The 12,867-nt window shown below is 37.1% G+C and overlaps 1 protein-coding gene across 11 annotated transcripts in view; it reads right to left on the bottom strand.

Annotated features, from left to right (window-relative positions):
• Positions 1-4,462: 4,462 nt before the first annotated feature.
• LOC127436512 (oxysterol-binding protein-related protein 8-like) overlaps positions 4,463-12,867 on the bottom strand; it is a 103,456-nt gene continuing 95,051 nt past the window's right edge. For 9 of the 11 annotated variants that reach the window (XM_051690752.1, XM_051690744.1, XM_051690746.1 and 6 more), the window contains 7 exons: positions 12,240-12,329; positions 11,796-11,932; positions 10,672-10,857; positions 8,206-8,362; positions 7,745-7,847; positions 6,721-6,826; positions 4,463-6,616 (listed from right to left, as the gene is read on the bottom strand). In XM_051690752.1, coding sequence (XP_051546712.1) covers positions 6,484-6,616; positions 6,721-6,826; positions 7,745-7,847; positions 8,206-8,362; positions 10,672-10,857; positions 11,796-11,932; positions 12,240-12,329 — 912 coding nt within the window. In that variant the 3' untranslated portion in view covers positions 4,463-6,483. The remainder of the gene's footprint in view (positions 6,617-6,720; positions 6,827-7,744; positions 7,848-8,205; positions 8,363-10,671; positions 10,858-11,795; positions 11,933-12,239; positions 12,330-12,867) is intronic. The other 2 variants (XM_051690749.1, XM_051690754.1) reach the window with 1 other exon arrangement.

Below are 12,867 nucleotides of genomic sequence, written 5' to 3' on the forward strand. Positions count from 1 at the left end.
CCTTAAAGAACAGCCTAAAAAACACCAAGAAAACCTTAAACACCCTAAACAACACCCTAAAAACACATAGAACACCTTAAAGAACAACCTAAAAACACATAGAACACCTTAAAGGACATCCTAAAAACTACCTAGAACACCTTAAAGAACATCCTAAAAACACATTAAAAACACCTAGAACACCCCAAAAAACATCATAAAAACACCTAGAACACCTTAAAGAACACACTAAAAAACACCTAGAACACCTTAAAGAACATCCTAAAAACACCTAGAACACCTTAAAGAATATCCTAAAAAAACACCTAGAACACCCTAAAAAAACACCCTAAAAACACCTAGAAAACCTTAAAGAACACCCTAAAAAACAGCCTAAAAACACCTAGAACACCTTAAAGAATATCCTTAAAAACACCAACACCTTAAAGAACACTCTAAAAAAAAACACCTAGAAAACCATAAAGAACACCCTAAAAAACACCAACACCTTAAAGAACACTCTAAAAAAACATCTAGAAAACCTTAAAGAACACCCTAAAAACACCTAGAAAACCTTAAACACCCTAAAAAACAGCCTAAAAACACCTAGAACACCTTAAAGAACATCCTAAAAAAACACCTAGAACACCTTAAAGAACATCCCAAAAAACATCTAGAAAACCTTAAAGAACACCCTAAAAACACCTAGAACACCTTAAAGAACATCCAAAAAAACCCATCTAGAACACCTTAAAGAACATCCAAAAAAAACACCTAGAACACCTTAAAGAACATCCCAAAAACCCCACCTAGAACACCTTAAAGAACACCCTAAAAACACCTAGAACACCTTAAAGAACATCCAAAAAAAACACCTAGAACACCTTAAAGAACATCCAAAAAAACCCATCTAGAACACCTTAAAGAACATCCAAAAAAAACACCTAGAACACCTTAAAGAACATCCTAAAAAAACATCTAGAACACCTTAAAGAACATCCCAAAAACCCCACCTAGAACACCTTAAAGAACACCCTAAAAACACCTAGAACACCTTAAAGAACATCCAAAAAAACCCATCTAGAACACCTTAAAGAACATCCAAAAAAAACACCTAGAACACCTTAAAGAACATCCAAAAAAAAAAAACACCTAGAACACCTTAAAGAACATCCCAAAAACCCCACCTAGAACACCTTAAAGAACACCCTAAAAACACCTAGAACACCTTAAAGAACATCCAAAAAACCCATCTAGAACACCTTAAAGAACATCCAAAAAAAACACCTAGAACACCTTAAAGAACATCCAAAAAAACCCATCTAGAACACCTTAAAGAACATCCTAAAAAAAACATCTAGAACACCTTAAAGAACATCCTAAAAAAAACATCTAGAACACCTTAAAGAACATCCTAAATAGCACCTAGCAACCACTCAGATCACCCTAAAAACTAAAAATCTCCAAGCAACCACCAAGAGCACCCTAGCAACCACCTACTGCTAAAATATTCAAACTACACAAGGCATATACAGTATAACCTATAAGCCTAGATGTAAACATCAACCTGTTTTAAACCTCAAGGCAAAGATTTTTCAAGCCAACTCTGAAGGTTTGTCTTGCCAAACTTTCCTTTTCTAGTTAGTTTATAATCGAAATGGATACAACACTTATTCTACGCCTTTTGCTAAAGCAGTTTGTTTGCCAAATCCGAAAAGAAATGGCAGATGTCTCATCCCAAGTGCCACATCAAGATTTAAACCAGGCAGTTTAGAGTTTTCTTTTGATGGAATGCTCCAAATTTCCAGAAGACGAGATGATGTTTCCAAACCCAAAATAAATGACTAATTAATGTCTTTTAACAGGATGGAAAGCTAGCTGTTTGATCTCAGCATCCATTATGGCTTTCATCTCTGTTAGGCTGCAGATATAAGTCGCCGTGTGTGTGTTTCTGTATGCAAGCAGTTTCTGCTGCAATCAAAAGCAGAGAGGCAATTAACTGCGTACATTCTCTTTCTGGTCCTCTCAGCACTAAAGCCATTCACACACTCATCTCATTACAGACAAACTGACTGTACACTTCAAATATATGCAGTAAACAATGGCATTGTTCTCACAGTCCATCTATATTCTGCTCTAAATTAGGAATCCACTTCACTTTGAATCCACAGTCCTTGTGGCAACATTACACTCAGAAACATGATTCATTATTGGTGGTGGTCACTTTTCAAAAGCCATTACTTAAGCAATGCTCTTAAAAGAGTTACAGTTCAGAAAACATCTAAATAACTGTTGTTGGGTGACATACCATAGAAAACATTACCATGGTAACCATGTGGTATTAGCCAAAATACTATTGTTTTATGTTTATTAGTAGTATCTGCTAAGACAAACATCATTATTACTATGTTTTTTTGGTGAGACCTACTAGATATGTTAGTTAAAATTGTATTTAGCGTAAAATAAACCTGGCATGAAAAGTAGCTAGTTTAAACACATTGCATGTCTATATGGCCTGTCCTAGAAGGTCTTGACCCTCTCGACTGTATTCAACAATTAACATCATACAACACATAATCTATTAGTTTGAACTGATATTCATTGTAGTAAAAAATAATAATAATAATAATAACACAATTTTTTTAAAGGCGCTACTTTGTACCCTAAAAGTGACATCAGCACACTCTAGCGGTGAATATGAGAACTACACTTTAGAGTGCATCAGTGCAGCGCCGGTCGTCATAATACCACATTATACAACAAAAATAATTAATCAAAAAAGATAATTAATTTAAAAGAGATCAGAATAATGTATGTAACGAGCTTTGGTTTAGATCAGTGGTTTTCAGTCTGTCCTAGTCCTGCTTCACATCCAGGTCAGCCAGTTCATGGAGTGTCTGACGAGTGGAATCAGATGTGGAATCAGGGAGTTCATTTTTTTCTTTGACACGAATCACTAATTAATACTGATTAATATTATTTAATCAAGGGAAGTATCTTGGCAAATGAGGTAAATGCTTTTTGTTGTATGATTTAGGAATCTTTCATAATTACAGGCGATTTTTTTTTGCCGTGTAATTCTAATAATCACCACTAGAGTGTGCTAATGCTGCATGTTTCAACAAAACAATCATACCCGTAGAGTACACTGAAGTTTACATGTCTTCTACCGCCCTCTTCAGGCTGTTTGAGTAAATCAGAGATTATTTAGCAGAGACGGGCCACTTCTATTAAAATGAATGGGAGAAATTGGAACGCTCAACCAAGAAGCTCTGAGCACCCAACGGTCAACGGATGTAGAAAGGAAGTCCCGCCTTATTGGTAAAAGAGCCAATCACCTTTTAGATACAGACATCACCTGTCAATCAACTCTAGAACGCGCATGCGCATTAGCTATACAAGCCGGGAAAATTGCGTTTTTTTCTTTTACGTAATATGAGGTAAAGAAGCACAATTAATGATTCCAGTGTTGTCAGATTTTATTGCTGATTTGAAATATGTTCTTTGATCGAAATCTTGACCAACCGTCAAAAGAAAGACGTGTTGTCTATTTATTGTCTTTTTATTATTTCATGGCACCTTTCTTTCTCATCACAAACTCCAACTCAAGTAAAATATATTTTTGCGTGCCGCTAATAGTGATGCCCGATTCGCGAAAGAAGCTTTCTTTTGTACCGATTCTTTTTAATAACTCGATCGAACCGATTCGCAAAACTTTGGAATCACCCATGACTTTGTTTAGGAGTAAAACCAAAGATTCTTTTAATATGTTAAATAATAAAGCGTAACGGTCAACTAGTGTCTTACGACAGTAATTAACCGTTTGCGGATACCTTACAAATGAATGGGGAGAGCCGTAAAGTGACGCCTACCTGCCGCAAAACCGTCTGTGACTTCTCTTATAAAACATAAATGTATCATTGTAAACTCCACAAGTGGTTAATTCCAAAAGGATTGTTTAGTGTAAAACACGTTGAAGATTAGTTTAAAAGCAGTCAATTCATTAAGTGATGAGCTGTTTCCTCACAAAAGCAGTTTATTCAGCACACTGAAGCATCTCCTCCATAGACATCCATTCAAAAGAACGGCCTCTTGTCTCCTCGACAGTACCGCCATAGAATGTCTCTCTTAAGCGTTATGCTATTTTAGGCTAAGCTTAGAAGCTACACTAGAAGGGCTCTGGTAAAACTGTAAAATGGGAACAATTGTCACCATTAAAGTTATTATTAATATTGGCAACACTATGGTTGTTAACAATGTTGGAACAATAAACAGCATATTCTGAAGAAAAAAACCCTGATAAACACCAATTACATAAAATTCAGCGCAAGGACATGGTTGCAAATCATTTGTTTTAAACCGTTTTAATACAAATGAACCGTCCGATTTAACTAATTAGCTAAAATTAATCCCAATGAAAACAGGAACTTGATAACACATTAATTAATGTTCACATATGCAAAAGACAAAGAGAGGCCAGAAAGACAGTTTTCCATTTATTTGGTGATGTGTCACAGGTGACAAACTCACAGGAAGTTATTGTAATACAAATAAAGCATCATCTGTACATAGACAAAGGTGTAGGAGATGCTCTCTGGTGTGACAGTTATCCACAACAAAAACCACTCGGATCACCTGGAGTAAAAACGGTTCTCAAATGAGAACACATGTTGAACAATGAAAGAACAAAATGAACAATGAACAAAACTAGAAGCTTAAAGTGTGCAACATGGTGAAGAACAGATATCACATCTGACGTTGATCCCTGGTTTGGTGCCTTGTTTGGGATATAAACAGAGACGACATCCATGGCAGGTTTTAGCTCTCGGACGAAAACTAAAAAGTGTGTTTGTGGACACAATTCACAGTGGGCGACACTATGATACACCGAGCTCGAAACAGACTCAATATGGCACATTTGTATTCGAAAAGAGAAAACAACAAACAAGAAATATGGTAGAAATTAAACAGTCAGGCTCAATCCCTTAAACTCCGGCCCGTCTTTCACTTCAAGACCTGCTTATAAAGGCACATTGTTTTTTAGTAGTTATTATTCACATGAGCACATTCAAACATCTGACCAGGCATGTGCAAGTTATCAGGTGACCAAACAAACACCCACAGAACAAAGACACGTGGGCTATGAAACACACATTTCTCTAGATATAAAAAAGGATATCGATTATTTACTATGTACAGATGTGAAGTTAATACTCTATTCTACTCTTAGACTATTTGGCTTTGTAAATGTACATCTAGTCTGGCGTAATAGTGGCAGACGAGGTCTAGCAACTACAAAAGTACGCAACAGTATTTCCTGCTACATGCCTACATCTACTACTTTCTTCATAGTAATATTGAATGCGATGAATGATGCTCTGCATACTGTACACGCCTCGTTATCATAAACAGTTCAAATAAATTAAACAATCACGACTTAAGAACGTGTGAAATGTTGAATCCACGAACTGGTATTAAAATTAAGATTCCTAGTTCATGAAATTGTTCCCAAAATGCTTTTAAATAATACAAAATTGACCTCAGCTCACAACGTCCCTCATTCATTTAATAAAGTTGCAATAAAATATCAGTAACATCCGCGATGCTGAACCCTTTTTAAGCTTTATATTTGGGCGAATCTCACCAAAAAAAAATAAAATAAAAAAATAATAAAAAAGAAAATGTTCGGGTCACATTTCACCCCAAAAATCATCAAAGATTTTTTGCAATGTGAAACTATTTTCATGGCAACCAAGCACATTTTTGAGAAAATACTCACTGCTGAAATACGTTGAAATTAGTTTTTTGTAATTAACGTTATTTTACAATGGTGATTCTAATTAGATTCTCATTAGTACAATAATTTTTTATTTTATTTAAATTAGCATAAATTAAAGGCAGTAAAACAAATACTGCTATAATGTATAAATACTTTACACTTTAAATAATAATAATTATTTTATTTGTATTTTATTTAAATAATTTTTTTTTTTTTGCGTAATGAGAATGCGATTTGGTGGTAAAATGCGCTTAATTATATTAAAAAAATGGCTTAAATTTTTTTTACATTTTGGGATGAAATATAACCCGAACATGTTCTTAACAGATGAGATTCATCCATAAGGTTTGTAGCTTTACTGATATCCTCCAATACATCTGTGGGTGCTCAAAGAGGGTGAAAAATATAAAATAAACATTTTAAAACAATGATTTGGGGGGCTACTGTGATTGTCCTCTTTTTGAACAATAAAAGTAAACAGTTGTTTCCTAAACATCCCACAGTGCATTTCTCCTCAAGATGAGCCAGCATGGCTGTCCTTTTGCAGCGATCACAACACAAATTCATATAAAAACAACAAATAAAAACCGAATATGTTGTGAGGATGAGGGGAAGGACTGGAGTGATAAAAGGATGGAGAGTTTGTTTCCGGGTAGATTTCCTCGACTGTCGAGCCGAAGGTTTGAAGACAGCTGGACTAGGGAGGGTCTCGGCAGTTTGTGGCGTTATTTAAAGATGAAGTTGAGGAAAACCTGGAGGACGATGAGGAAGAGGATGATGGCGAAGTCTCTGTGCGTGAGAAACGAGCTTTCCGCCGCTGACTGACTCGCCACTCGACTCCTCAGAGCAGTCACACTCCTGAACGATCACATGGATCACAGACATGTTAATAATAATTTTGAAATTTAGTTTGTCGTTATGAAAAGAGAAATGAGTATTTTCACATGCAGTGTGTTAAAAACCTGTTAATATCCTCCTGGGTTTGTCTGATCGACTCAATGGCACTTTGGATTTCACTTAAATCTGTTGTTTTCTTTCTCAGGCGGCTGTTGTGTTTGCTTTTGTGCCCTGAAACAAAGATGATGTAACAAAACATTGTTAAATACATTATATATTTAGAATAAAATGTGAGTGGTGCTTGAGTGTAAAAACTCACAAACTTCACACGGAACACATGTGCAACTGATTTTCAATGTAAACATGCACTAGACAGATGTCTTTGTTTTTCAGCATCTAGCACAAGAGCACCGTGTTTTTTAGACATCGGGTCTATTTTAAGAACGCTAAGCACATCGCTATGCCCTAAGTCATACGTGCAAAGTCAGTGTGCATGGCCATTAAGTTTGGTATTTTCATGCAAGCATGCGCTAAGTCTAGGCGCAAGTGGATTTGGCGAAATTGCAACAGGTGGAAAAATACCAATACAAATTGTATAATAAATACAACTGTAAATATAAACACAAAATTATGATAATAACTGAAAAATAAACCATGACCTCTAGAAAGTTTTACACAAATCTTATACATTTTAGTTTCATAAAATGGCTACAACTGTGATTGTCATAATTTGATGTTCCACTATATTTTCAGAGTTTGGACATGAACTTTATCACCACCTGCTGGTGGAATCTCCAAACTGCAAATGCAGAACTGAGTTTAAACTTTGCGCTGAGATTAGACGTGCTTCTGAAATGTCTTAGCCAGTGACCAATTTCTCAGGAAAATAGCAAATTGCACTTTGCATCACTTCATTAACACACAATACACCCACAGTCTGCGTGCATACACCCACAGATAGCGCAAACACTCATGGCCACTTGCGCTCTGTTCTGGTACGAAAATTGCGCTTAGAATTAGCACTCTCATGAAAATAGAGCCCATCAACTTTTAACGCAACGACGTGTTTGGTGTAAGCAGCCCCTTTTGCACTAAATTGTAATACTAATACAAACTAATTTTATTTTGAATACAGTGTGCGTGACGTACTCTCGCTGCCAGACGAGTCCTGTTGGTCCGGTTCTGGAGACGAGCAGCCACTTTCTGGACTTTTTGGTTTGTCGCTCTTATGTTTTCGTTTTGGTCCCGTCACCTAAACACACACACGCAAACAAAAGCAGAACATTTTATACATCTTCACTTTTAAAATGCAGCTATGATATTTTTAATTATAAATACATTTTTCAGTAATTTCTGAAAAGTACATGCACACACAAATAGGTCAGGCATGCAAGTGTGTCAGCTGCCAAAGAGCACATCAAAACCAAAAAAGGAAGTTGAAGATGAGGCAGAGTGGTCATGTGACCAGTTCAGACAGCCAGATGATTGGTTGCTTGGCAGTATGGTGATTGGGCGTTTGGAGAATGGACAGAGCGCAGGCGGCGATGATAAGATGGAAGCAGAGAGAAGGACTGTGGGTAGGTGGGAGGGTTTGAGAGGTGGGAACGTACCTGGCTCAGGTAATTGTCCCTCCGGGAGCCCTGCTGGGTACTGAGACTAACTACACTGGCTGAACGTACCATAGGCGTCCTGTGGCGCACTTTGGTCTGAATGCAGCCATCTTTCTCGAACTGAATCAGATCGTTGAGCGGGTCCCATGGACGCGTGCTAGAACACAGAAACACACCAGCCTCACAGTAAACAGGCTATGGCGCAATGCACTTCCTGTCCAGGAGGTCGCAGTACAACACAACTGTCTGTGTGAGAGTCAGTTGAAGGCATACAGCATCAAAACAAATTGTTTTCAGTACATAAAGCATAAAATAAAAAGGTATGTTTTATTTTGAAAATATTAAGTTTTAAAAGCCTCTTCTGATACTGATACACACACAGACACACACACACACAAAGCTTCTGTACACCCTCTTATATAAGGGAGGATGTTTTAAAAAAGATATCTAGACACATTTCAATTAGATGACAAATTTCCATCAAACTGAATTGAGTAATCATTAAATAATCAACATTATTATGTGAAGTATTTAAGTATTTCACATTATGCTTAATTCATAATATGTAAAACATTTTTTAAATACAATTTCTTTATATAAGAGGGTGTGTAGAAGAGGATCTATATTATCTCAAAGTTTCTCGTTAGATTTACTGAATAAACATAGTCTGATCATTCATTATGAAGTGTCACTTCTTAACAACATATTTCATCTCCTGAACTTTTAGGGCTGTCATGATTATGAAATTTGGCTGACGATTAATTCTCAAAAAATAATTGCGACAATGACGATTAATTGTCATACATATTCTATTTGATTTTTTTTCCCCTTTTCTCCCCAATTTGGAATGCCCAAACGCTCTAAGTCCTCGTGGTGGCGTAGTGACTCGCCTCAATCCGGGTGGCGGAGGACAAATCTCAGTTGCCTCCGCGTCTGAGATCGTCAACCCGTGCATCTTATCACGTGACTTGAGCACGTTACCGTGGAGAAATATCACGTGTGGAGGCTTCACGCTATTCTCCGCGGCATCCACACACAACTCACCGATAATGTGCGCACATTATAGTGACCACGAGGAGGTTACCCCATGTGACTCTACCCTCTCTAGCAACCGGGCCAATTTGGTTGCTTAGGAGACCTGGCTGGAGTCACTCAGCACACCCTGGATTCGAACTCACGACTCCAGGGGTGATAGTCAGTGTCTTTACTTGCTGAGCTACCCAGGCTCCCAAATGTTCATACTTTTTAAGCTGTATTCACCTTAAGACATCTATTCATATTTATGTCAAAATAATATAAAAAATAGGGATATAGGATTTAGGAAAAATAATATTTGAAATATCAGAATATTTCCAAATACTTAAAATGTTTTTAGTCTTGGTCCATTTTACAGTACATTTACACCCAGAAAACCTGAAAAGCTATTATATTAAATTATATTATATTATATTATATTATACTTAGGGTTGGGAAATTTATAGCATTAATTTCTGCGATTAAGAGTTGACTGTTTCAAGCATAAAAAAAAATAACACAATCAATGCAGTATCCGTTTTTTTCACTTACTGAAAATTCACTAATGTTTTTCCCCACTTTCTGTGGCTAAAATTGCCATATATACATTTTCAGGAGGTGCACGCTCGACTCGACTGCACATCCTAGCACAGAAACTGATTTTGTAGAGCAGTGCATGCCTATTCATTACGCATGACGCATGTCCTGGGCATAATAAACACGAGAGCGGGTTTACTGTACGGAGAATGGAGACTTCACCCGCAAGCAGTGAACCAGGAGTGGAAGCAATATGGGCAAGCTGCTGAATTTCTTTGCATTGCCCAAAAACGCTCATTTACGGTCAACTAACTGAAGGTTTTAAAAGTGAAACCGTGCGAGAGAGACCCAGAGTGTGCGCAAAAGAGACTAAACAGCGGAAAGACAAAATAATAGTTTTATGATATTACACTTCAGCATTCAGCTTGTTTTATATCTGTATAGTGTCTAATAATGCATTGGCAGTGTACACTTAAGTTTCTCTTGCCAATAAAGTTTGATATGAGTTGAATCTGCCCATTTGACCATATTATTAAAAAAAAGTCCACTGGGAAATGGCAGAAGATTTTGCCCAACTTTTAATTACAGCATGTCCACTGATTTTATGGCATGTAATCACATACTTGCATCAAAGATTTAGACCTGTAAAATGTGTCTAATTAACTCTAATTGCAAAAAACACTGAACATTTTAACATGCACATTTTTAATTAATTAAAATAAAGATGAGTAACCCATTTCTTGCAAGTTCTTTGACACAAAGTATAAAGTACGTTTATTTATGTGTTTGATTTAATCACAGAAAAATCTATTTTTATTTATATCATATAATATTACAATAACATTAATCACAGACGCCACATAAAAACTTCTATTTGTTGAGTGATCTGATGTCGTATCAGAGTGTTTGACTTACTCAGCGTATCGGTAATGCCACTCTCCGGTGGCAGGGTCTTGTTCGAACAAAAGGGGCGTCCACTCCTCACATTTCATCTTGCGCTCGCGAGCCGCCTTCCTCTGAGCCTCCTCCAGGATGAACTTCTCATTGGTCGCCTCCGTTTGGTCCTTGTTATTTATGGCCCGTGTCACATGCTGCCACAACCTGAAGATTGACCGAAAGAGAGAGTGTTTTGGTCAATAATTTTCATATTTTGCTTAATTTGCAGCATGCAGATCAGACAACGGCGTAAATGCACCCACAAAATCGCTTTTGAACGCAATTTGCATGCGCAATTCTGATTTAAATGCCTATCTAGATATATGCTAGGTAATAACGCTCTTCACCATCATTTGATCATTATTTGATGAACTACTGCTGATATGACTGATAGAAAATGTACACAAACATCTATTTTAAATTGAATTCTTATTACCGCCTGCTTTAATCTGGAGGTAATAGCACGATGTAAATTGCACGGGGCAATTTTTGAATCTATAAGCCCAATGTACATAGAAAGGAGGCGTGTTTGCGTGGAATGACAACGACTTATTTTAAAAACTCAAGATGAAGAGCAATTTCAGCACTGATTGCGCCTGTTTAAACTAGATTGTGTAAATAAGACGCAGGTATTTGTGCTGAAATACCATGCGCAAAAGTGGCACAACTTTTGAATCTCGATCTCAAACCTGTGACATTTTGGTAACCAGCTTAGATCAGGATTTCCACACATTTTGACTAGCGAAATTCCATTATTTTTCCTGGTGCTCGCAAAAACTGAATAAGGATTTTTAAATGTAATTTTACAGAGATTGCATGCACACAGAGCTCACAAAATCAATTTCTAGGCACTGAAATATTTCAGCTGAGCATAACTAGAAAAACCTACATTCATTATGTTTTTCAGGCCTGTAAATCATAATTTTCTAATTCCCTGATATTTTCAGGTTCTCCATGACTGTGGGAAACCTCTCCAATCTTCAACAATGACATCTCCAGTTTGCCTGACATCAACATGCAGTGACACAGATCACATGACGCATACACATTTTATTTTGAGAGGTTATTTCTCATGTAAGTGATCATGTAATGAGTTGCGTTACCTTTCGGACTCAAACTTGCCCTGTTCCTCTGACGGTACAGTACAGCAGGTCAGTCTGCTCTGTCTCAGCTCGGGCGTCGGGTTCCAAAACATCTCCACCTCGCCCGTCTTCTTATCGTTAATGAAGATTTCACTGTCCTATAAACAAAACACACGCCTAAACAATACTGATGACACTCTGACATATCAAAGAGATAAAAGTTAACTTTCCTTCATGCATAATCATATTGCCAAACTTTCGACTATTCATTACAAACCTGATCCACTTTGCAGTTTACTGTGACCAAGAACCACCCACTTAGACAGGAAGAGACCGTCCGACTTGCATTTAAAGTGACCAAACACTTTGCCTTTTTTAATGTAACCTTTACAGGCAACTTCAGACAGCCTGTGGGCGATCTGTCTGCGGTTATGACTATAATAAACACAGACATGCAGAACTCACCCAATGCCCCTCCAGTGTGGCCAGCACCTCTTTCCCAAGTTTGATCTTTCCGCTGATCTGATTCACGCTGTCACTGCTGCCGAGAAACGGCTAAGAGAGAAGACAGAAACATCACAATCATACAAATGAAAAATACAAAAATAATGAGACAAAAGAGTGTTATTTCACCAGATGAGTTTTTTTATTATTATTCATATGAAGTTGGAGACACGATGTATGTGCTGACGGGGCACGTACCCACATAGTCAAATTTGTCTTTGCATGCTCTCACTTCAATTAAGAACACTTGATTTATGTAAACAAAATAACAAAGTATGCATTGAAGTGAGGATAAAAATATGGATTAATACTGTCAGTGAACTGAGGAACACAGAGGAATAATAAAAAAATAAAAAACATCAGCAAAAAGATTTTTGCTGATTACGATAGTTCAAAAAAGCAACAATCGGCACAGATTAATCGGTCAAACTGATATATCGGTCTACCTCTACAAGGCATCCTTCCCGAGATGCTTTTTGTTTGGTACAGTCAGAGTGCAGTTATCAGTTTGGCATTTGGTTAGATGTGTTGTGGCCTTTCTCTCTGACTCCCACTGTTGTTCTAAATGTCACAACAGCTTAAATAAACT

Source organism: Myxocyprinus asiaticus, chromosome 47 (assembly GCF_019703515.2).
Source record: "Myxocyprinus asiaticus isolate MX2 ecotype Aquarium Trade chromosome 47, UBuf_Myxa_2, whole genome shotgun sequence".
NCBI lineage: Eukaryota > Metazoa > Chordata > Actinopteri > Cypriniformes > Catostomidae > Myxocyprinus > Myxocyprinus asiaticus.